This window comes from Netta rufina, assembly GCF_964035555.1.
Source record: "Netta rufina genome assembly, chromosome: 14".
Lineage (NCBI taxonomy): Eukaryota > Metazoa > Chordata > Aves > Anseriformes > Anatidae > Netta > Netta rufina.
In genome coordinates, this window is record NC_140137.1 from 6,547,403 (window position 1) to 6,572,541 (window position 25,139).

General features: G+C 51.6%; 1 protein-coding gene across 3 annotated transcripts in view; it reads left to right on the top strand.

The window, feature by feature from the left end:
* KCNIP1 (potassium voltage-gated channel interacting protein 1) overlaps positions 1-25,139 on the top strand; it is a gene marked incomplete at both ends in the record, with an annotated part of 371,918 nt that overhangs the window by 131,572 nt on the left and 215,207 nt on the right. For 2 of the 3 annotated variants that reach the window (XM_084295179.1, XM_084295180.1), the window contains one exon: positions 7,717-7,777. The exons of the other annotated variant lie outside the window; for it this stretch is intronic. In XM_084295179.1, the coding sequence (XP_084151305.1) occupies positions 7,717-7,777 (61 nt within the window). Of the gene's footprint in view, positions 1-7,716; positions 7,778-25,139 lie in introns of those variants that run through there. 3 annotated transcript variants of the gene reach the window in all.

The window sequence follows — 25,139 nt, forward strand, 5'->3', positions numbered from 1 at the left end:
ATGGATTGTTTTATCCGGCTTCAAACAGCAAACACTTCATGGGAATAGTCCTATTGTTGTTTTTTTTTCTAGCAGGGAAGATTGCAACACAGAACATGAAATCCTGAACCTTCATTAAGGAAGCCGTGCTTCTAAAATCGTGAAACGACACGGCAAGTATTTTGTGTCCTTTTGGTTAAAGCGTGTTGTTGTTAATGATGAGAAAAGTGAGCCCAAGGTCACCAGGGAGCCCCGGTGCCCACTGTGCATCCCTGCCCGTTCGGCGCAGAGCAGGTGCACAAAGTGACGGCCGCTGTGTTGAGCTGGTTCTCCACTGACGTGATTTAACCCGACACAAGCAGAACTTACCTGGGGGTGTCTGATGGCTGCCCTTGCTCTCTTTTACAAGACTACGTGGTGAGAAGTGAAATGTGAAACAGCAATAGATGGTTAGCTATCCCCGTTAGGTCCACGGCGGTATGTGCATCTGCTCAGTGACCTGAATTACATGGGGGTAGTTTGGCACGTTTCCTTGAAGTGCTCTAAAGCAAATGGAAAGGAGAGATCCGAGATCATCTGAATGTTTGCTCTTCCCTCTTCTCCTCCCTAAAGCAAACTCGTTGACTGTAGAATTGTTTGGAGTCAATTTATCAGTCATCCGTGGAAATACAGAATAATTAAAATTTGCTCTTTCTCTTTCAACAAGGCCTCTTGGACCATTATCCTGAGAAAGAAATGAAACTGGCTGTTAACCCGGATTGACATTTATTGTTCACATTCTTTATGCAGTTTTGACATATTCTCTTTAATGCTCCTGGGAACAAAACAGCCTCGCGTTCCCGTCTGTCACTCAGCCTGCTTATTTGGTGCGTTTGCAGAGCGGGGGGCCGATGGAGCACGCACGTGCCCAGCGCCGGTGGTGTCTGTCCCAGCTGCTGGAGAGGTGTCCTTGTCACCACGTACAGGGCTGGGACATGGTTCCCCTTTGGTCACAACGTGTCTGTGAACGACATTCACAGAGGCTGCCAATGTGATCAAAGCGCTCACACGTTAAGGGAAAAAGGCTGTGTGAGCTCTGGTTCTGCACGTGTGCCTGGCACCAGGTGCTGGCCGCTCGGTGTTGCAGTTTCTAGCAGCAGCAGCAGTGTTTGGTCACTGTCATTGCTGCCAGTGCCACGTGGGAACAGTGACACGATGCTGCCTGGTGGCTGTGTTATTTTGGGCCCCTCACATCGGCCCATCTCCATCAGCCTCGGAGGGACGCGGCAGGCTGCAGCTCCAGCAGTGCACCCCCGCCTCCCTCCCGCAGAGGGAAAAACTGGGGGGATTTTCTGTCACTGCCAGCCTCCAAAATTCCCTTCAGAAGCCCTCGCTGTCCTCGTGAGAGGTGCCGTGACATGGCAGGCTCACATCAGCACCCTGCTCTCCTCGGTGTGGCGCCCTGGGGCTCAGCCTCTCACCGTGCCCCCCAGGCCTTCCTCCCGCAGACGGCACTGCGGTTTCTCCTCTGCAGATTTCATTACACTGGAAGGCAAGGCTTCACTCGGCACAATGTTTGGACGGATTTCGTGGGGTAATGGCTGGTTGCCATCACTGAGGTGTGAGCTGCTTCATCCTCAGGCGTTGCGATAAGGGCAGCATGCGAGCAGAAGGCTGTGGTTCAGCCCCAAAGCGCCTCCCCCAGCCTCCTCCAGCTCCACAGCCTTGTGCCGGGCCTGACCCCGTGCCTTCCTCCCGTCCCAGTGGGTGCCTCTGTGAAAACCACCCAGCAGCCACGGTCTGGTAGCCATCCCGCAGGGCTCAGCACCACTGCCTGCTGGCGGGGCCCTGCCCCACGCTCCCCTTGTTCCCCGCTCTGCCCCCCAGCTTTTCGCTCCTTCACGTTGGTTCGTGGTGTGCTGGGGACGTTCTCTCCCCGTTTACAGAAGAAATAATCTAGCCAGAGGTACCAAACGGTACCTGCCTTGTGTTTCATTGAAGTTGTCAGAGGGAACATGAAGCATTCCCTTCCCCAGCTCTCTGTTTGCCAGGGTGAAGTCCTTAGGGCAAGCAGTAGGTGTGCTCCGCAGAGTCCTGCTCCGTTTTATTACTAAGCCCGAGACACACCAGCAGACAATAATGGAGTTTTATTTCCAGCCCTCCTGTGCTGCCTCACCTAGGCAGAACAGCTCCTCCATCTTTCTGTTCTGCTGCTCCCGGAGCACCCACACGGGCCTGGTTGTGCTTCTGCAGCCCCCAGCCTGCCTGCTGCTCTCCAGGAGCAGACCGCGGCAGAGCAGGGACGCCTGCCCTCTGTATTTCGGGAAGGGCTCGGCTGCTTGCTCTGAGCAGCAGGGGCAAAAAGCCAGCCCTGCTCTCTGCTCTCCTTCTCAGGGCGCTAACCAAAAGGAGCAGCCCCAATTGCTCCAGCCTCAGTTCCCGGCTTTGTGTTCTCAGTTCGGTGGCATTAGGTGACAGTAGGTTTTATTATTATTATTATTTTGGTTTTGCATAGCTTTATGTGCTCTAGTTTGGCAAGCAGGTGGCTTTCTAACACTTCAGTTACTGTTGTCGGTGCCGTATTTACATGGAAATCTAGATGATCCCCAAGCTTCGAGCCTCACCTGTTCCATCTGATTTCTCGGCGTTATTATTCACTGGCTTTCATGTCGTAAAAAATACATTTCCATCAAAATGAAAGGGAGGACCTCTACCTTTTGAGATCTGGCAAAACTAACTAGCAGGAGAATTTGCTTTGGGCCTGTGGAGGTGCAGTAATGAATCTTTTAATAGCTGTTCTGCTGCCTTGTCCTTACAGAGAGCAAAACGAGTTCTTTGAAAACATCCCCGTTTATTATAATGGCTCATGAGTGGAGGAGAAGAGGGGGAATTTAGGCTCGTCTTGCATTGCTGCTGGTCTGGGAGCAACATTTTTTTTTTAAAAATAAAAAGTAAGTTTGGGGGAGAAAAAAGAAAAAAAAAAGCCAGTAACATGTGTGGTGAATTCCTACTGAAAATCTGAGTAGGAAGACCCAGTGCATCCTTATGTTGACAAAAAGGCAAGTGAGGATCCCCAAAGGTCTCCAGGTACATTTTACAAGTATCGACCAGCAAAAAACGACCCCACCTTGGTCTGTCTGTGATTGAGCTGGTTTCCCAGGGGCAGAGCAGCTCATCTCACACTGCTCCCAGGTTCCCCTCGTGGTCTTCGGGATGGCTGGGTTTGGTACAACGACGTCTCTTAGCTCTCTGTCTTCCGTCTTCAAGCTGGGATGACTTCAGGCAGCTAGTGACACGTATTTCTCGTTAACACACACTTTGTATGTTCTGGTTAGTGGAACAGAAGCCTTAGCAGTCTAATCAAGGAAGTATTTTTAAGAATTGCAGAGAAATAAAGATAAGAAAGACCACTGCTGTATTAGATGTGGTACACGCCCCCCTCTCCTGCCCCTCCAAGACCTAAGGCATCCCTTGGGGGGCTGTGTTATGGGGGCTGTCAGCATCCCAGCTCTGTGCGCGTGGTCCTGATGGTGGTGGTTTCTTCCTCCTCTCCAGGGTCCAGTGAAGTTCAGAGATGCTCGGCATTTGCACCTCCGGGCCATGTCTGAATTGCCCTGGGTTCTGGCCTGGGGAGCCCTGGGCCTGAGGTCAGGCGGCGCTCGGCAGAGGATGTGCTGGCACAGGCAGCCAAGGGCAGCAACTGGTTAAAAATTTGCTAAGCAACAGAAACTCTCATTTCATCCTCTTAGGAAAGGAACATTTTTCCTCTTGCTTTTGATTTTTTTTTTCTTCCCAGATAGCCAGTTCTCCACATCTCATGTTTTAAAAATCAGAGAGAGCTAGAGGAAAGGGCAAAAGCCCCCGGGCAGCATCTGCAAGGGGGCTGCCAGATGGCTGCCCAGCCGATCGATGCACGATTCCCATCTCCTGCTCCCCCCCAGCTGCCCAGCCTTGGGGAGAAACCCACAGGAGCGCCTGTGCTGCTGGGGACCCGCGCCTGGGGAAGGTTTTGGGCCAGAGGCGTAACTGGGCTGGTGTCGGGGGGTTCCAAACTGTGAACATCCGACCAAGCCCAGCTCAGTGGGCACCACTGAAAGCAGGAGGGCTGGTGTTTCTGCATCAGAGCTCATGTGGCAGCCCAGCTCCCTGGCTGCTTCTCGCGTGTTCTCTGCTGCTTGCCCAAAGGGCTGTGGCTGTGGATAGGCTAAAGCCAAACAGAGCTGCCCAGGCGGGCAGAAAATGCCCTCTGCTTTAGCTGAAGCACTCTTCATTGGTTAGATGTTAAACGTGTTCCTGGGACAAGTTCTAGTTACTGGGATATGAGAGGTGAAATTCCTGAAGTTTTATATAGAAAGCAACTCCGGTCATCGCTGCTTAGTTCTCATACCTAAAATACCCAAAAGGGAAAAGGAATTGGTAATGTCCATCTTTTGTAGGCTTTTTAAAGCAGAACTTACCTGGGACCACTCTAAGCGAAGAGCTGCAGAATGAAGGCCAAGGGCTTGCCCTAAGGAGGCACTTCGCTGGTTTTGGGTTGCTGTTAGACAGATGCACAGTGCTGTACTTTGGGAGACCAAAAGAACAAAACAAAACAAAACTACAACAACAACAAAAAAACACATCAGAACGCATTTCACTGGTGACAGGGGGTTAGAGAAGGTGGTTCATCCTGGTCCCAATTTCAGCCTGGTGGAAGAACCCCACCCTCTCCATCTTCGTTCCTGCACGTACCGCAGAAACACCAGAGATGCAGAGCCAGAACAGATCTGCCGCCAGCGTGGCCCAGCTCCATCCTGCCCCAGTTCCTGCGGGGCTGAACTGCAGCGGTGCCATGCTGCTCCCTGTGGGACCTGTATGGGGGCTGCTGAACGGTACTGGGTGCTGTGCAGCAGTGGTATGGGGATGGGATGGGGTTTAATTGCTGGCAGCCAAGGATGATAATTAGCAGTGTCCCATGGGACATGTCAGCTCTGCAGCCTTGGTTTGGGTTTGGCATGCTGTCTGTGGCTACGTTCTCAGCTGGCCCAGCGCCTGTCTGCTGGGGTTGGGCCCCGGCCCTCTGGGAAACCCTCCTGGGGAGCTGTGGGTGGGTTTAGGCAGGGGTAAGGCACGAAGACAGTGTGCAGCCAGCTGTGCAGGCAGGTGCTGCAGCATTGCAGGCAGATTGGGCCAGGAGGGAGCCAAACCTCCTGCAGCCTTAGGTGTCAGCCTGTGCTGGGGAGCGGGTGGCAGAGCTCTGGAGCCTGGCTCCTGAGTTCAAGCACTGGAAACAAACACCCAGGGTGCAGCCAGGCTCAGTGCAGCATGTTATCTCCTTCCCCCAAGCTGCTTTTGATCCTACAATAGCAGCCTTTATGATGCTGCCCGCACAGCCAGAACTGGGCATCTCACCACCCAAGGTGGAGCTCAGTTGTCCTGTGACCTGTAGGGGAAACACCACGGCAGACATCCAGCTCCTGGGTGGGGGTGTCTGTCAGCATTTACCACATCTCGAGCGCGTGTTAGCTACTAGGTTGGTAAGTCTGGATGGTCACCTTTGGAGAAGAAAATTCCTGCTTGCTGTGTCACATACACTGATTCATTAGTGTTATGATGCTTCTGTTTCCCAGGGATCTGGATTTTTGGCTGAGAGAGAGAAAACAGCAGCTTGTGAACTCGTGGTCTGGGACTCCTCTCGCTTGCCCAGACACAGATACGGTCTCTCCTCTTGTCCCCGTTCTTGCATATTTTAGTCATACAACCAGAAATGCGTGTAGTTTATTCCCATGATTTCATAGGGATCTGTCAATATTGGTTTCTAGCCAAGACAAATCTTTTTTTTTCTTTCAAGTCTCAAAGAAAAGTGAGTATCCATACTTGCCCTCCGCCTCCATATACCATGCTGCTTCAAGTAAACAACAGCACAGCATCAGGGCTGAAATTTTATCTTCAAAAATTACTTTTTCCTCGGTGTCTCACCATATGGGCAGCCAGATCTGTTGCTCCCAGTCCAAGCTCCCTCTGCATGGCTGGGATCCAGTGGGATCCAACTCCTGAAGCCACTTTCCATGTGATGTTGCTGCATTATCTCCTTGTAACTTGAGTGGCAGCCACACCCCTGGGGTTCCCTCATGTTGGCCACCCGACATGCCCACCAGCCCGAGGCCCCCACCCAAGGGGCCAGGGAAGGCACCCAGCCTGGGGGAGCCCTGGAGGGGACATGGCCCTACCCCGTGGTGGCCAAGGCGCTTTGCTACAAAGCTGCTGGGTTTCAGTTTGGGACTTGGGCATCCAAGTGAGATGGATCCTCAGAAGAAGTCCGACTGTTGTATTTTGAGTTGTAAAACACGGAAACAAAATGCATTGTGTGCAGTGCCACAGTCTTTTGCAAGTGGAAACTACTTGAAAGCTGTTTGCTGCTATGCACAGGGGAGGCAAATGCACCTGTGCGTGCCAGGAGAGCATTGCTGGCCGTGTGAGAGCAGGAGGCAGCGCAAGGCTTCACTCCAGGGAGAGTGGAGCTTTGCAGCTTCTGGTTTTGGGGCTCTGGAGGATGCATTTGATAAAATTGTCCTCTAAAGTTAGAGGAAACCTGTTGAGAGAGGTGCTTTGGTCTCTGGTGTGGGAACGAGGTTTTTCAGACAAACACAGTGTTTGCACAGATGCTGCCTTAATCGAACTCACCGTGAGCAGTGAGCAACGAGCAAATTAATTCTGGTTCTGACAGCTGCCTCGCTGCCTTTAACTCCTTCCCTACCTGAGTCCCTCCTGTCCCCACCTTCTGAGAAAACATAAGTGCATTACAGGTATGTTCAAATACTGACTGCATAAAACCCAGGGAACTGTCCAACCTCCTCAGAGCCACCAGGTGTTTGCAGGATTTTGTTTCATCAGTTCACTGCTTTAAAATCCCTGAAAGGGATGTGTCCGTACTTCGCAGGGAGATAAGTTATTGACCACATTGTGCGTGCCTCTGGCAGGTGAGAAAGTGTGTGAAGCGAAGGGATCAGGGAGGAAGGCTCTGTCCATTTTCCCACGTAGCTCTTTATTTTTTTTAATCCTCGACTCTAGCGCTGGAGCCCATCGTTAGAGATCGCCGGCTCCTACCTTTCTGTCAGACTCTTAATTAGCAGAGCACGCAGCCCAGGCAGCTGGGGCTTTGACGGCTGGCTCGCCGGCGCTTCCCACGCGGAAGGGTCCCATTCATTCAGAATTGGTGCTGAGCCCAAAGCCCTGGCTCCCCCCGCGCCCCTCACCATGTCTCCAGGACTCGGCTGTAGCATTCGCTGGAAGAGATGCATTGAGGCTCTCCCCGTAGACCTCCAGGCTGCTGGTTGGAGCCATAAGGGAACGGGAGGAAGAATTAGCCTGTGTGTTTATGTGGCTGTGCTCCAGTAAATATTTTGATGCATCTGCTGCCAGCTCTGGTCTGAGGGAATCTACCTAGCATTTAAATTTTGATGGGGAGCTGTTTTGAATAATAACAGTGCAGCCGGCTGTGAGTCAGTGCATGTGTGTTGACTTAAAAAAAAAAAAAAAAAAAAAAAAAAAAAAAGCCCTCAAAGCTTAACGCTTGCTGAACGCCGAGCTGCAGTGCTTTGCCTTTTCCCTCCTCCTTTCTTCTTTTCTTTCTTCTCTTGACTTCCTCTGTTTTGTTTTGTTCTGGTGGGCATTTCACGTAGATTTTGTTCGCTGGCAGTGGGAGGGGGGGAGTGAGAAGAATCGGAAAAACCCCAGCCAAAATAAATCCTCCCCAAAAACTCACGAGTAGCTCTTGCGATGGGTGCTGTAATGGGTACGTTCTCCTCTCTACAAACGAAACAAAGAAGACCATCAAAAGGTAAGATCTCCTGTTTTGCTTTTCTTGCCTCTTCTGTATATTTGCTAGGAGAAAAAATGTGTATTGGGAAGGGAGGAGAAAATGAACATGTGCCACTTGCAAGTAGCCCAGCAGTGTTTATGTGAGGTGTAATTTGCAGAGGAGAGGCGAGTGGGATGTGGGGTGCTGGAGGAAATGAGTGGGTATCAGGATATTGCTGTGGAGGGGCTTTGGGGGTGAAAACCATCTGAAATCTTGTAATCCTTCACCTAGGCATGTACGAGGAGGAGAAACTCAGTGGCTCCATATGCAGAGCACTTGCAGAAGAGACCTGTTTATTCCCAAATCCCATGCTTTGTAAATCCACTGAGGAGGGAATAACATGTAGCTACACGGCAAATCCTTTCCGCTACCCTGTGGTTTCTTTCTGCGAAAGTATTGTTAGAGGCGACGTTGTATATTCAGTAATCCAACAGCAAGTGTGCAGTGCTAATGATGTGTGTTTTATGAAGATTGTCAAGAGGAAAAAATATTAGGATATATTCAGAAGGAAGGGGAGGAGGAGAAGCTCATGAAAAGCATGAGAAAGCAAGCAGCGATCGCAGGGATTTTAATCCTCAAATCCATAAATGCTGCCTGCAAAATGCTGATTTTTCAAGAGGTCTGGTTTGTGTAGTGTTTGCTTGAGCTCTGCTCCATTTCCTTCAGGGTTAATTCAGAAATTCCAGGGTGCTGCTGAGCAGAAAGTTGAAAGCACTGTTGGGGGCTCGTCTGTACAATACAGAATGAGTATTGTTTAGAAAGCGACAAAAAGGCAGACCCTGGAACTTTGGCAAGTCTTTCTGCTATTTGGAAACGTTGCTGCCAGAGCGTCTGCATTTACCAGTCTGCCAGTATTTTTAGGGTAGGTCTCTGTTTCCACTGGGTCCGTTGCTCAGCTGTACGTACGCTTTTGAATTGCAAGTTGGTATGGATTTTCTATCAATTTAAAAGAAAAAAAGACTCAGGAAATCTCAAACATCAAGTAATTGCTGTAAGGAGAAGTGGAGAAGGGCTGTGCAGGGGGTTTGATCACCTCAGTTTGTGAGCAGGTGTAAAATTCCATGCTCCTGGGGCGAGACGGGCAGTTGACCTGGTAGGGTACAATTTACAGCAGTGCGTGTGTGCCTGCTTTACAGTTCATCTTTTTGTGCTATTTATAATGCAACCACGAGTGTACAGCTGCCTGGGATGTTTGGTACTGACTTTGCTACAAGCTGAGCCCTATGGCTGTCTATGCACCGCTTCGCACGTGTTGCCGCCGGGGTCGCACTGAGGCACAGCGAGATGGCTGAGCTCAGAGCCATGGGCACGTTGTTCGCAGTGGCACCACAGAGCATCCCATGCCCTTCTCAGAAATCTGCAGGCTGCGTCTGGTTTACGCTAAGCGTAGCTCATTTTTGGCTGAATGTATCTGTTCTCTACCACTTTGTTGTTGTGAGATTGGCTCTACTCTCTAGTGGATGGAGGAAATTGCTTATTGTTGGAGTTTGTGAGCAGTAAAAACCCAGCATCTGGGCACACGTTTTACCATTTACAGGGGGATTCAATCTTGCTGATACCTGCTGGCAGTGGTTGTTCACCTATATTTATCAAATCCCATGTTCCAGGAGTTATCTCCTCTTGGCTCTGATGTGGTATCTGTGTGTTGTTGCTGATTAGTAGGACATTTGGTTGGAGTGAGAAAGTTGGAAGAAATTCCTTTGATTTTCCAGGATACTTTCAAAGCCAGTAGAGAATTTCACACCTTTCAGTCACCACTTACCTGGCCGACAGGAGCTTTACAGAGCAGCACTGCTGGTTTCAGCTGACTTCAGCCGGCAGCAGATGTTCCTCTACACCTAGTGCCCAGAGGAGGTCCCAGATCTTCAGGCAGAAGAGGCCGAGGAATGTGTGCCGCATGTGCCCCTGGGCTATTTTATTTTCATATTTTATGCTGGATGTGAGCACTCCAGCTCTCAACAACCAAACAGTAACGTGCTGGGGCTGACTGCAGTTCTTTGCCTGTAAGCTCAGCAGAAGTCCGTCAGCACTACCCCGCTGGTTTCACTTTAGGTATAGTCTGATGGATCCACAGTGTTGCCCACCTGCCCCTCCTCTTGTGAAGGTTCCCTTCAAGAAAGCCAGTCACTTCCCCTGTTCAGATTGGTGGAAGTGGTTAAAATATGATTAGGATGAGTTAATGCTCTGGCTTTTCCAGAGACTCTTGTTTTCTGCAGACCACATAGACTCAGAGAATGCATCAGGTTGGAAGGGACTTCTGGACGGCTGTAGATGACTTCTTTCAACCCCTGACCATGCTGGTGGCCCCGGCTGGCCCATGCTCCTGTGTCCCCATGTCCTTGCACTGGGGAGCCCCGGGCTGGCTGTGACACTTGGGATGTGCTATCCCAAGCATGAGCAGCATGGCAGGCCTGCTTGTGCCCTCGCACTGTGCCCTGCCTTCTCTGCCGTGTCATGGTGCCAGCGGTGCCCACATGTAGCTGCTCCCTTGGATATTGCTGTGTCTGTCTTTTGGTAGGGGAAGTGTTTGTTGGCTATTCCACTCTTCGATTCCCTGCTATCTAGTGTTTGGTTTCAGTATGTTTACCCATGTGTTTATTTGAATATTTCAGGATTTATCTAGGAACTAAATACTGCTGCAAAAATGAGAGCCTGAAGAAATCATTGTAACAGGGGTAGATCCACACCTCTGCAAATACTCTGTAATCTTGGTAAATACGTGCTCTTCTAAGTAGCTTGAAGACTATTTGTGTAGCCTTGTCTAGCTAAGCAGCTCACACGTGTGTCTTAGGCTGTTTTGGGGTAATACACGAAAAGCAAAACACATCCATGTGTCCTGGTTTAAGAACAGGTGAAAGAAGCAGGTGATGCCCAAAGCCCAGAGTTTTCCAAGAAGGGCTGATGTCCATGGGCAGGTGGTGGGTGCTGGCAAAGGGGGCTGAGGTGCTGTCTGCTGAGTCCATCAAATTTTGGTACAGGAGAATGCTTCACTTGAGCTGCTGCCCCTTGCACTTTGTTCGGGACTGTGGCTGTGGGACTGGTGGCTCATTTGGTCATTGCAGCTGGGAGTAGCAAGGGTGTTCACAGCACAGTTCAAAAGTACAAGATTTGTTCCTTGCTTTAATGGAAGTGGGGAGTCTGAATCAGTAAAGGTGGTGGAAACTGCCTTCGAGTCAAGAGCAGTGGTCCTTCAAGCATAAGACCTCTTCTCCTGGAGTGGGCAGCGTTGTTTGTAGAGGATCTCATGCCTTTGGCTTGAACATGAAAAATTATTCCAATATAATGCGGTGTTTTGTCTAGGCAGGTTATGAGCCATGTGGCCTTTCCTGTGGGACAAAGATTTCTGCTTCCAGGACTCGTGTCAGAGCTGCAGAAGCTTTCCCTGGTTGCTGGAGTGTCTCTCGATCGTCTATGAGATTTGTGCCGTTTGCTTCGGTAGTGCCTCGTGGCAGTTCCACGGATTTGTATGTTTCCTTAGAAATTATTTCCTCTGATCCAAAATTGATAGCATTTTAATTTCATTCACTGTTGGGTTTCTTCTTGTCTGACTTTTCCAGCTTTTTGAGTTGGCCTAATAAAAGGTAACACCTCTTTCTCCCAAGTCTTCTTGCTTCGCTCATGTCATTGGATTGATGGAGCATCGCGGCCTTTGTGGGGCCTGGGGTCCTGGGGGACGAGTTGGCCGTGAGCCACCGCCTTGTCCTCCCCACGCTGGCATTGCTGCCACCTTCCAAACCCCAAGGTGGAAGGTTTGGGGATGCTGCGGGTGGTAAGAGCCACTGAGCTCAGTGTGCACCAAACCCCGGCGATGCCCGGAGGACTGCCTGGACTGCTCCTAGTACATTGGCAGTTAGCACTGGATACAAGATTAAGATGGACTTGAGAATTTCAAGTTGCTTGTATATCCTCCAGCAAACATAAGTAATAAAACAGTAAATGAGTTAGGGGAAAAAAGCCGACACCAAACCAACAAGCAACGCTAAAAAGCAGAGGGCCAGCACAGCAGATAATGCACGGCACAAATGCATTCTCTGTTTTGAGCTAGCTGCTGAAATAGAGGTTTCTCATGTGTTTGTACAGTCTGCAGCCAGTCATAACCAAATTGGTGCCTAGAATCAGCCCTTTCCATATTTGTCATGGAAACGTTCAGATTAGCAGATTGTTCGAGCAGGGTGAATTTCTTGTTTTGACTGCCTGCCGTACTCCCCGTGTGTGGCGGGGATGTTTGCACTTCCACTTGTGAGCAAATTCAATTCCAATAGAAGAGACCAGTTGAAGAGTAAAGGATTAGTTGTGTTTGCTCTTTCTTTTCTCCCTCCCATCCCCAAAGAAAGTGAAATATAACTCAGGTATTTCCCAGTACCTGAATCTTGTTGGCCATAGGCTTCAGGCCCCAGCTCTTACCCTGGCTACACCAGCAGAAAGCACCAGTGTTGCTGAATGCGAGTAACCGTATTTTGATCCAACACCACGCTACCAAGAGGATAACCGAGAGGATAGCTGTAGCTGAGCTAACAGCATGAATTCACTTCCTTAAGATGGCAGTTGAACAGATGTGCCATTTTTCTGGTGACCAGTTTTGAACTAATTTTGAAGTGGAGGTTGATTTTTGCTGTCCAAAGGCATCAGATTCAGTGTCTCACCAGCCGTATTTTGCTGTGCCTTTCTTACCAGGAAACCATTAAACATTGCTCAGCAAGTCAGTCGAGAATTTCTGACTTCAGCCCTGGGATTTTTGCCCATGGGGATACTGTTTCAGGTCCCCGCACTAGACCAACCTGGTTCCTTGCCAGAGGGAGAGCAGCAGGGGCAGTGGTGGTGCGGGGACTCGGTCTTGTGCAGCCCCACACCTGCAGCTGCCAAGTGGAGTGATGGATATGGCTAGGGGAGCTGCCCTGATGTTTGCTTTGCCTGATATGTACCATTACAAAGTAAGTTTTGGTAAGCTCTTTGCAGCAGCTTTATCCTCAATGGGCGTTTGAAATTTGTCTGGGAGCAGCGACAGACTTGCCTTTATCCCTTGGAAGCCTGTTCAGGTTGGGCAGAAAGAAAAGCTTTGAAAGTTGCCTTTCTCTTGCTTCTGCTTCTCCAAGAAACTCAACAGCCTGCTGCTGCTGGGGTTGAAGGTGTGTGACCCAAAGGCCTGGACTGTACAGCCGTGGCTCCTGGGTATTTTACTAATGGGGAAAGGTCTCTGTTAAGGTCTCTGTTTCCCTCCCATTTACCTCCTTGAGCGAGCAGGGGCAGCTCCGTTCTGTGCTCGGCAGCCCTGTGCTGCAGATGCTGAAGGGAATGGACGAACTGCCTGGTTTCGCTTCTCTTGGCTGTGCCCCAGGGCCAATAAACTGTGCTGACACAGCATTTTGTCTCACCGGTCCTTTCTGGTCATCACCTGCTGCAGCCCGATGGGCAGTCAGGTGTGCAGTCATTGTGCTGCAAGCTGAGGGTTTGGTAACAGCAGCTTTTTCCACCGAATTATCTTTGTAACAGGTGTTTAAAGCAGCACTCAATAACAAAACTGTGTGATGTAAGCAGTCGGAAGCGATTTGGAAATATCCCGATTTCCTGTTTGCTTCCCTATAAACCCAGCTGCTGGCAGCCAGGGACAGTGACCCCAAACAGTTGGTCTTAAGGGCAGGTAGCCCTGATTACATTAAATTCAACTCCGCGTGTCCCTGATTGCTTCCCACAGGCATCCAGTGCTGGCCTGCAGTGCCCAGTGTGCCCAGCTTGGGGGTGTGAAGAGCAGTGGATGGGGGTGCTTCTTAGGAATCCAAAAGAGTAAAATAGGCAGTATTTTCCAAGCTAAGATGTGCAGCCTTGGTGATCTTTATCCAACCTTTATCCTCACCAGTTCTTCCAGTGTGAGTTACTGGGTGTCTCTGCGACAGCTGGAACGAGCAGTGAGAAGCACTTTGATTTTGAGTGAAAATATTTAACTATGTAGATGTGAAAGCTTGGTACTTAGTATTGAGCACAGGTTTTGGCCACGTCTCAGCCTCACAGCGGCTAACATCGACACATTTTTAAACTGGAGTCGGACAGGGTTCTGCAAATTCTTTGAGGAAAAACGTATAAAACGCAGATCTAGGTCAACCAAGTAAGTTATAAAGTCATGCTGATGTTGGTCAAATGAGGAGGAAAAAGAAAAATGTTGCATTTCCTCACCTACAAGCCTAGCATTGTTCCCCAGTCACAATGTTTATTTTGATGTTTAAGCTTTGGTACAAACCCTGAAGATTCACGATAGTTTTCAGCAATGAAGTGAAATATTTTTCAAACTGAAATATTTCAGTAATCGGGATTTACATGAATTGTGGGCCCGCCCCACGACTCTCAGAACACTTTGCTGCCTTGCAGCTGCCTGCTGCTCTTAGAGGGGCTGCGAGCAGCACAACCACTCACGCGCTGCCTTCATCGCACTGGGAGAGCCCTGGGTTTTGTGTGCCCTGGGTATTTGTGTGCCGTGATTCCTATTAGAAAGCATTATGCAGAGAACGTGAAGGGACAGTGATGCAGAAAGCTCGGGTACCTGCTTGTTTGCCACCCTCAACTTGTGTCCGCATCCAGCCTCACCCTGTCCAAGGCGGAGCAGTGGGGAGCTGGGAGCTGGTGCAGCCAGCCCGTGGTGCGACGGGGCCTTGGGGCAGATGTGGGGGGACGACAGACCCATCCCCAACAAGGGGGGATATCCTGCATAGCTCTGCTGCAGCTTTTTGGATTTCCTCAATGCAAACTTTGCTTTCATGACATGTTCAACACCCGCCGCTCTTTGCACACACCGGTGTTTGCTTTTCTCTTGCTCCAGGAAAGCTCTCCTCCCCCCGAGCTTGTTCTTTGGGCAGTAGATGGGCAGCTGCCCCAAACTGCTGTAGCCAGGCAGGGCTGTGGGCTGTGGGAGGCAGAACAAAGGCACAGCACCTCTTCTGTGGTGGCTGAGAACAGCTCAGGGAGAGTGCAATGGGGTGCTGCCCCATAGGCTTCCAGGGATCCCAGGGATGCCTTGGAGATGCGGCCACACGCTTCTTGGTGGGAGCAGCGAGTGTCACCTCCGAGCGGGGGAATGGCATTAAGGGAATGAGGCCAGTGCTGAGCACCGGGCTTCTGGTGCTCCAAAACCTATTCGTCTGCCTGTCAGTTTTAGGAGTAGGAAGACGTGGATGAAATAAGCCATGTTCACAAAATTTAGTTGGTTAGATGTGGTGCCGTTTCGGAAGCTGAACTTGGAATGCTTTGCACCTCACCTGTCTCCAGTATGGTGCCAGACTCCCCGGTACTGGCTGTGCCAGCGATAACTCTGCACAGCCCCAGGGCTCTGGGGCTGTCAGCTGAGCCCTGGCACGGCCCCGGCTGTGGCTTGCTTACTGTGGGACTCGTGCTGTTAGCTTCCTAGCTGCAAAACTTCGGGAGCCACCAGACATCCATGGGGAAGGGCAATTTTTCCTCTGGGAAACCACTTCTTCCCATGCAGGTGAAGCTCAGGATGCAGCAGGGAGCAGCAGCCCCACGCGCTGTCTTCTCAGTTCAGGGCCCTCACCTGGTGTCCTCGGAACAGGGAGCGGTATGTGGAAAGTAACAACGTGAAGCAGGAAACTTTTGTCAGTGCAGGAAGGATTCTGCCTGCTAATCCCAGTAAGGCCCGAGTGCCTCGGCACGCTCCTTTATGTGCTTCTCTGGGAGAGCCGGCTGTGCCCCCAGGCTGCGGTACGGGTGCCAGGGACTGGAGGTGTCCCCTCGCAAGGACCTGAGTCCCTTTCTTTCTGATATTGTACACATGAGCTGACAGAGGGCCTGGTTCGCAGCACTGTGTATACAGAACTAAGCAGGCTGCAGGCACCCAGACACACAGCTGCACTGGGGCATGAGGAAAATCCCCCCAGGGGTGTGAATCTCGCCAGACAGACAGGCACAGGGATTCAGCCCTGATCCCACGTGCCCCATTCCTCTCCATGGGGCCAGCAGGGGGGTCTGTGCACAGCAGGTTTGGAGCCGGGATGGAAGGCTGCTCCTCCATCCTTTCTTTTCCACAGCTTCAAAGCCTCCCCGGGAGCTGCTCCAGCCAGGTGTTGAGCCATTTGCAACCCAACAGTGTGGGAGGTAGGAAGCTGCAGCAAGCAGCTGCCCCATCACTGTAACGGCCCCAGCAGGGAGCGCTGCGCTGCACGGGGCTCACCACAGCCCGCCTGGGAGCAAACAGTCCTGATGGGGGTTCCTGGGCGATGCCATCAGCTCTAGCACTTCGCATGGCTTCCTCGGCCTTGTTTGCACCAGCCAGGGGATCGCTGGGTGCTGCTGGCGTGTGAAGTTGGCAACTCGCTGCCCTCGGGGCCCTGCTGTCAGACCTTCCAAGATCATCTCCTGCCCCAGCTGCGTCCTTCACTGCCAGGCTGCTGCTTTCACCTCCCTTGCTGCCCGGCCTCCAGTGGTGCCGGAGCTGAGAGGCGCAGGTGCAGCTCTGTGTGCGTCTGCTCTGATGTGGGCACCTGTCGCTGCTGAGGGACCTGTTCCTGCTTGGAGAACGGCACCATACAGCGCTCAGTGCGGCTTATGGTCAGGCCCCACATTTTCAGTTAAGATGCTTGGATTATATGTCTAAAGGTAACTAAAAATATAAGCAGTTATAAGATGTTTTTGCATATCCGGTAATATTTTCCACCAGCAAGAACATTTCAAGCTCTCCTGAATCTCTGAAGGAAAAAACAAAGCAACCAGAGGGCCTTCCATCACCTTCCCATGCTGCTGTGAAGAGACGCCTCTCCGCTGAGCACGCACAGGTTGTGCCCATTTCCTTAATGGCTGCATTTCTCCCCTATTAGCCGGGATGTAAGGCAGTCTGTTTAAAGAACTCCCTTTCCTTATAAATCAGACCCCTGGGGAAGGCCAGGCTGGGCCAGAGAAGTGCTGCAGCCTGGGCTGGCTGGGGAAGGTGCCACTGCCGAGCTGCAGCGTGCCGGTGGCCGTCCTCAGAAGCATGCTGTCCTTCTGCATGCAATAACTCCCACCCGTACAGTTCTGCTGCCTTAACTTGTCGTCACCTGCTTGCTGGGATTTAGCTTTACTGTGTCTTGTTGAATGCTACAGGTCCCAAACCTGATGGGGTTGAGGGGCTGGGAGGTCCAAGCCCTCCGTTACAATCCCTGTGGGGGTGCTGTTTCCCAGCGGCTGTCCAGTAGCACGGGGGCATCTGCGGAGCCCCCCGGCTGACCTGGATCCCGTGGGCTTGCTGGAACCAGGGCGTTTGGCTTGGGGGGGCTGTGGCTGGTGCCAGGGGTGTGGCTGGCGCCAGGCAACGTTGGTGAGGCGTTCACCTGCAGCAGCTTTGTGATGCGGGGCTCGGGGCAGGCAGGGAAAGGTTTGCTCCCATCCGGGGTGGGAGATCTGGCTCTTACCAGCAGCTCGGGAGAGTTGATTTCCCCTGAGCCCCTTGGGTTTAGGTAGTCTTTTACTGCCTGCATGGACAGCAGAGAATGAAGCAGTTACATCCATTGTGGCTGAAGGAGGTCAGGGCAGGGCCACTCTTGCAGTACTGGTAGGTTAAATAACATGGCAGCAAAACAGATGAGCTGTCTCCATCCCTACAAGACAGATGTGGAAGGGGCCTGTGCCAATTCAGGAGGAATAAGGAAGGGGCCTCTACCAATTCAGGAGGAATAAGGGAGACATCCTGAAGGATGAATGACATATTTCTGTGGCGTGGTGAGTAGCTGGGGAAGGGGCCAGCTGTGGGGATGGGGAGGGAAGGTTGGGAAGCTGCAGGGCTGGGCCACGTGTGCATGGAGGTCAGCACCACCTTCCCAAGATCTGTTTGTTACCATGAAATACTCTGTGGAGTCAACGGGACTGAGCTGTAACTGCTCCAGTAATTGCAGTGCCGTACCAGCTCTGTGCACTTTGATACGTCTCCTTAGGCCCATCTGGGGCAGCGCACCTAAGTCGAGGTGAAATTGCCTCAAGCTAAATGACAGGGAGAACCAACACAAGCTTTTCTGTTCTCATTTCTCCTTGTCCCCTGATTCTCCAATGCTCAGTAAATATGCGTCGGGTTTTAACCCGTTTGCTGCTGCAGAAGGCGGTGTGAAGGAACCATAGCAGAAAGAGAATAGCTCAGGGGCAGGGAAGCAGAGGTGCTGGTGTCTGTGCAGCGAAAGGCAGCAGGAAGCGGCTCAAAGAATTCTAGCAAAGGGAATATTATGGTGGTTTCCAGGTCTGGTGCCCAGAGAATACTGCATTTGTTAACCGAATATTTATTGTACTAGTGAGAGAGCCTCAAGTCGATTTGCATTTTATGGTTCACATAAATGCGGGGAAGCTGCCAAAATTGTCTCTTCCCCTCCTCTGTTTTCATTGCAGGCATTCCAGAGAAGGGAGCAAAATGTTTTTCCCCTGCTATTTGGTTTTTAGTTTCATGCATATGCATTTCTGGGACAGACTCCTGGAGCATGCAGCAGATGCACATGCTTGGAGTCTCTGCAGGCCTTGGTAGCTTTGAAGCAAAGAACCTAAAACATGAGGTACTTGCAGAATTAAAGAGGATTTATTGCAACGACAGTAGAGGTTTCCAGTCCTTGTAAATAAGTTCAGTTTCAAGATCAGTGATGGGCTCTCACTGCCCTGCTGCTTCCATCTTAGTTACAGAGATGTGTATTGGGTGGAAACAGGAGAGAAGGTGTTACAGAATGGAGATGCTCAGAAATGTGAGGGAAATCGCTTGCGTTACTGCTTGCTGCTGCTGTTGAGAACAGCGCAGCTGGCTGTTGACACGAGAGGATGGCGCTGGCATGCTGACACGGGGGATATCGCTGTGAGCAGTCCCGGGTGCTAAACCTGCCGACACACGGCGGTGTCAGGGAACACCGCAAACAGGCTGGGTGAGTCACCCTGAACACCTCCATTGAACAGAAATGCAGATTTGTGAAATCCAGCCCCCAAAATCTCCGTGCTTCCAGCTGGAGCGTATGTAGGATTTGCAATTCGAGCATCTCAAGCTGGCACGCATCTTGTTTTCCCCAAGCCTCAGCTTCTAGACTTCAAGTAGCTGAAGGATGTGAGCCTGCCTTTCACAGCGCCTCTCTCGTGCTGGGGGAAGCTCCAAGGCACGAGGAGATGGCCCAGGAGCTTCAGGACTGGTGGAGCCGGGGTCAGTCCGGGAAGTTTGGGCATGTCTCTGCCGCAGCTGCAGCTCTCTCCAGCGAGTCTTCCATTTCCATTTAGTCTGGAGTTCTGCACCTTGGTACCGCAGGCAGGCAGAGCGACAATTACCATGCAGGTTAATTCACCAATTTTCTGGCTCTTGCTCCCCTTGGTGGCAATAACCTACTTGAAGGAGTGGAAACGAGGCAGTCTGCAGCTTCCTTCATGTCGTTGAGGGCTGGGGGGATTTGCCAGCCCCGGTTCTCCAGGGGTGTTGCAGGAGCACTGGCTGGAAAGCAAGGAAGAGAATGTAAAGCAGCCAATGGTGCCGTCTGTGCTGGTGGGGGAGAAATATATTTGTGTTGAGAGCAGCCTCCACGAGGCCTGGGGCTCCTTCAAAGCCAGACAGGGCGTCCTCCTCCTGGGCAAGGGTGGCAGACAGAAGTAGGGCAGGGTTTTGTCCCTTTTGAACTATTAATACAGATCAGAAAAATGTATCAAGAGAGATGAAAACTTTTAAAAGAAAGAAGAAATTTTTGGTAGTATCTTTTTTATTACAGCTAAGGTTGTTTGGTGTAAAGCAGCAAGCGGACTTTGGTGCAGTCCTTCCCTGGCAGAAAGGACGGCAAAAAGGAGCATCCAACTTTACTCTCCATTAGAACCTATTGATTCCTCTAAGTCTTTTCCTGTAATTAAACAATATTTTTTTCTTCCCAAAGTCCTCTTTCAAAGGACGTTTTTCATTTCCGAAGCCCAAAGGCCAAGTGCTGCTGCCTGCGGGAGCTCCCGTGCGCGGGCTGGCAAATGGCCCAGCAGCAGCCCCGTGCCGGGCTTCATCTGACGGAGCCGTTCCCTCCCTCGTCAGGCAGAAATCATCACATCAGCTATTTTAAAAGAGCATCTGCATGAGCAGTGTCTGTATGATTTACAGGCTGATTTAAATACCCGTGGCTGCGGCTCTTGGAGGATTTCTGTCCGTAGTGGCTCGTGTTTTCTGCTGTAGCCTGATCTGTGCTTGTCAGCTTTCACCGAGCGATCCACAAAACTTAGCAGATTTTTGGTAATTAATTGCAAATATTAGCTCCCTTGTCAGCGGCAACAGTTTGGATTATTTTATTGTAGGGAAGTGGGAGGGAGCTGGTGTTTTGGCAAGTGCCGAGCAAACAGTGCATTGCTACGAGCCAAGGGCTGCCTTGCAGCCGCTACCTCCAGGCAGGAGTTGCTCGGTTGAGGTGCACCTCCCCTGCACCCCAGGGCCCTGTGGAGCCCGCAGCCACCCGCTGCCCAGTTTCCCAAAGCACCCGGCATCTGGTTTGTCTTCTGAGGGTCGGTGTGTGGTTGGTTTCCTGCATCACCCTGCATAGGCCTAGCCACGAGTCTGGGCAAGCTGCATGGATGACCAGGGCTGTCTCTAAGCAGCCTCTAACTCAGCTCTCAAAAATCAACCTAGCCAACAGCTCCATGCCCAGCATGATGTGGGGAGAGCTTCCTGACTGGCAGCATGCACTGGCCCAAATTTTCCCTTTTTCTGGCCGAAGCAGGGCACCCCGGTGACTTGGCCAGAAGCAGAAGCCCAGCCCTGCTGGAGGCAGTGACCAGCACCGCAGCTCCAAGGGCCTCAGGGCACTGCCGCTCGGGTACTGCTGGTGGCAAGGTCACCACACACATCTCAGGGAGCCATCTGTGGGCTTCTCAAGAGCTGCACACGTTTTCTTATGGAGAAAGATTGCTGAAGTAAGGCTATACATTTATAAAGGCAAAAGTAATTTGTTGTTGTTGTTTTAAAAACAAAATTCTATTGATTTCAAAGATCTTGCCTGTTTGTGATGCAGCCCTTATGAATAGGTGACAGCTTTGGGATCTTTGTCCTAGTTTGTAGCTTGCTTTTTTATTTTTTTTAATCAAGCACGGTAGGACTATGAGTGATTGCTGTGGAGAAATATCTGTAGCTTGCTGCCTTCATGAGTACATGTCCTGTCTCTGAGAGCTGCGCTTCTGCATTTCATCCCGTGGAAAAGCAGATTGGATTTTGCCTGGACTCATTGCGTTAAGCCTCTGGGCGTTGAAGGTTTCACTCACTGAGCTCTCAAAAAGAAGTGCCGAGTCCGGCCCCATGTCTCACCTGCCAGGATGGGCTGTCCTGGCTTTCGGGGCTTGAGGAACAAGGTGGGATAGTAGGCAGCAGCTGGCAGGAGGGTCAGGGAGCTGCAGCCCTGCCTGCCCCCGGGGTAGCTTGGTGGTGGCTGGGGCGCAGGCAAGAGACGGGGACCTGAGCAAGAAGGGGTGGGGAAAACCCCTTGTGAGAGGGGGAACTGCATCTCTGAACACAAGGGTGTGAGCTGATGTCGGGATCCCAGGCCTTTGGTATTTGCATATGGTGTTAGTCTCTTGCTAGGACAGCCAGGTTTGCCTTACTGGGGTTTAGATACATTTATAAGCTAAAATGCAACCTAACAGACAAACACTGTACAAAGGCAGCTCAGTGTTTGGGTATGGGTACATGCAAATGGCTCTAAGGGAGAAGCGAGGCCCCCTCTAAAAAAAAAAAAAAAAAAAAAAAAAAAGTACAAATTTCTACTATCAACACCATTTATGTGATTTTTTTTCCATTCTCAGTTAAGGGACCCGGGGTGGCTGGGCTTGGAAACCTCCCGTGCGTGCAGCGAGGTGTGCAGAGCCTGGGTGGGCAGGATCAGGCCCTCGCACTGCTCTGAGGCCGCTCTGGGCTTCTGATTTGGGCTGGGGACAGAAGTGACCCCTCCGGCAGGTACCTTGCTTATTCTCGCCATTCGCTTTGGGTTATTCTCAGCGCCTTGCCTCATGCACCAGAAGCGAGGAGCTCTCTGGAGAGGCAGTGGCTGATGTAGCCTGGGCTATTGTATTACCCCGGGTAAAGCGAGGGGTAGGTCACAGAGACCTCGAGGTCTATTATTGTTTTAGAGGGGACAGGTGGGGACAGCAAGTGGCAGCAGCAGCTGGGCACGGGCAGTGCTGGTTTGCCATGCGCGGGCATGGGTGGGCTGGTCCCACGCTGCGGCAAAGGCTCAGGGCCTCGTAGCTGTGGTACAGGACTGGTGAGCTGGGATGTGCAGGAGGCATCTCTGGAGGCCTTTAACGAAGCACTGAAGTGCTTTCTGCTCTTCCACCTTCAAAACTGCTGCATTTTGAATAAAGAAAGGGCCCCGGTGAAGAAGTTACTCCTGACGCAGGTTCTGCCAGCGCTGTTAAGCTGCCAAACCTCTGGGCTGGTCTCCAGGCAATTCGGCGCTGATTGTTTTAATTGCTTCTTGATTTAAACATCCTGCTCTTTTTTAAACCTTTCTTTTTTGTTTTCTACTTTTTTCCTGCCATGTGATTCCCCTTCATTTCTCCCCGGCTGCGTTCCCAATCGCTTCTTCCTCTGGATGTTTTTACCTCCTCCCACCTCTCGTGCTGCAGGAGGTAGCTGCTGACACCTTCCCATTGCTGCGCCTCTGCAGCTGCTCAGGACAGCAGGCACTTCTTTGGGTGGGGGGTTAGAGGAAAGACCATGGATGACAGCTTTGAAAGAAAGACTGAGCCCCCCAAACCCTCTCTCCAGCTACCATCGCCCTCCTGGCTTTGCTATTTGTGCTCTGCCCAAAGCAGTGACCATCAAAAGATATTGCTTTTCTTTTTTTTTTTTTTTCAATTTGTTTTTCCCCCTTGGTTGCCCTTGTGGTTCCCTCTGCGTGCTGCTATTGATTAGCCTGGGGGTTCGTGGCACGAAACCTGGCATGTGCTTACAGCTGCCTGCTACCTGCACTCACCTTGCACACCAAGCTCCCCCTCGCTGCCTGCCTTTGTCCTCGCTTCCTTCCCTGCCCCAGCACGGAGCCCTGGGGAGCAGCACGGTGTTCCCCCTTTGGATAGGATTGGGCAAATTAATTCTCCATAAGAAAATATACTCGTGGCACTGTCATTCCCCATCCCAATGATTAATTCCTTAATTTTACAGTTTCTTAGATGCCTAACATGGCATTCTGCATGTGAGAGACTTCTCCTTGCGCCTTGTCTTACCGAGTTCCCTTACGATGTTTGGAGATGACATTTAGGCTCTGAGCTGTTCTGCGCTGCTCGTGTCCAGTTCGTGTGACATGGGGACACTGAGTGACAGCTACTAAGAGCTGCAGGGGCACTGCATGCCTTACTGCTCTCCAACGCCAGCTGCTCCAATGCCAGCTGCTGCTTCAGGAGAGCGTTTTCCATGGTAGGATGAAACTGAGGTGTCTGCACGGGCTTTCTTCAATCCAAGACAACAACTTCTAGGTCAAGAAGTCCCTGAGTCACAAATAGCTGGCGCCTGGGAGGGCAGATCTCTCTGTTTCCCTTGGTCTTGTGCTCTTCCCAGAACATTCCCTACCTTTGTTTTGCTCTGATCTAGTATTTATATGAGGCTTTGCCTCCCTCCCAAACACCGCTCATCCTAAACACTGGGCACAGCAGCCCGGAGGAGACTCCTCAGGAATTTTGCCAGTGACAGCACGAGCTGGTGGAAAAGGAGATGCACTCAGCTCATTTCCCGACCCACAGGTGCAAAGCAGAGCTTTGAGGCTTTGTTCAGCCTGAGAGGAGTCATCCCCAGAGCTAAAAAGTCTTCACCTGCCAAGCTCCCACAGCTCAGCTGTGGGGCACCGCTTCTGAGAAAGGGCACGGAGAGCCTGAGCAGAGCAGGGCAAGGGTGGCGGCAGGAGATTTTGGGAGGGCAGGGGGCTCCAGACCCACATAGCCCAGCTGCTGTGGTCCTAGGTGAGCAGGGAGATGCTGGCTGTGCCCCTGAGCAGCTGCCTGCCTTTAGTCCTGGATCTCAGCAGCAGCAACAGCGTGCTCCCAGGGATACCCGAAGCTGGGCAGGTGAGAGGCGTGAGGGGGTGAGCCTGCCGGGCTGCCTCTTACTCCGGCTGTTAGAGGGAAGCAAGATGTGTCAAAACGATTTTTTTTTGCGTTATTGGTACATGCTTTTTACCCAGATTCGGAGAAGGCGTGAAATCCATTTTTTTCAAGTGCAGTCAGTGTGCTGCTCTCCCGCCTTGTGGAGCTTTGATCCGCAGCCTGGGAGAGCCTGGCAGGCTGTGGTGTGCTTGGGACAAGAACTGCTCAGCTCTGGGGGGTGAGGCAGAGGATACAGAAGACAGTGAGTAGCCCCCTGCTTGCCTGGGCTCGTGGCACAGGCTGGTGGGCACCAGGGGCTCATGCTGCCGAAACACAGCGGGTGCTCATGGATGTGGCATCCGCTGCATGCAAACCCAGCTTTTAGTTAAAAGAATCACAGCTTGCACAGTGGGGCACAGATGCTGCAAGGCATGCTGAGCTGCTGGACGTGAGCTTCCTGAGAGAGGCACTGATTTGTGCTGCAGAAGCCTCCCTGCCCCTAGCACTGCGCGCCCCTGGGGGTGCCATGACAACAGGGCACTCTCGGTGTTCACCGGGACTTCGGACGAGTGTGTGATAGCTGCTGTGGCTGGATTTGAAATACAGGAGCAAAGCAAAGAAGTGGAAAAATATAGAGCGTGTTCTGGCAGGCCAGGAAGAACGTTCCTGCTGCCCGAGTTTGGAGGAGCTGCCTCCTGTGTGTCTGGGAGACGTGCCTAGGGGATAGCTCCCAGGTCCTCACATGGTGGCTATACAGAAACAGACCAGATGTGTTGGTAGTGGGGAGCGTGCACTCTAATAATCTGCAAAATCTGTTTTTTTTTAAAAAAGGTGAAATGGTTGGTGAGACATCAGAAGGGAGCAGGTCACTCATGCAGCTCTCTCCCAGGTGGGCAGGTTCCCCCAGGGAGCACGGTAAGGGTGAGCATGGCACTCCTGTTCCTCAGCCTGTTGCCTGTGTTGGCAGCGGCCACTGCTAGCCTGGTGTTACTGACCAGGCAGTTACAGCAGTAGTGTAAAAGCTTCGTCTGTGTTAAAAACCTGGGCAACCCTCTTTGGTTCCCCTGTGGCACAATCTCTTCCCAGCCCCTTGGGCTCTGTGTGTTGGACGCACACCCTGCACCCCGCACCTGGCCGATCGAGGCGACACAGTTCTGGCTCTCAGCTTCTCTGTCGCTGTCTGCAGTGCCCGGTCTCTTTCAGCGGGTTCAGGGCTGTGCCACCATCAAGGTTAATGCGATGTCAGGACGTTATTCTGAGAGTTTTGTTCTAAAGGGTCACGAAGAATCAGCACGTCCGACAATGGGGTTTCTTGTTCTGC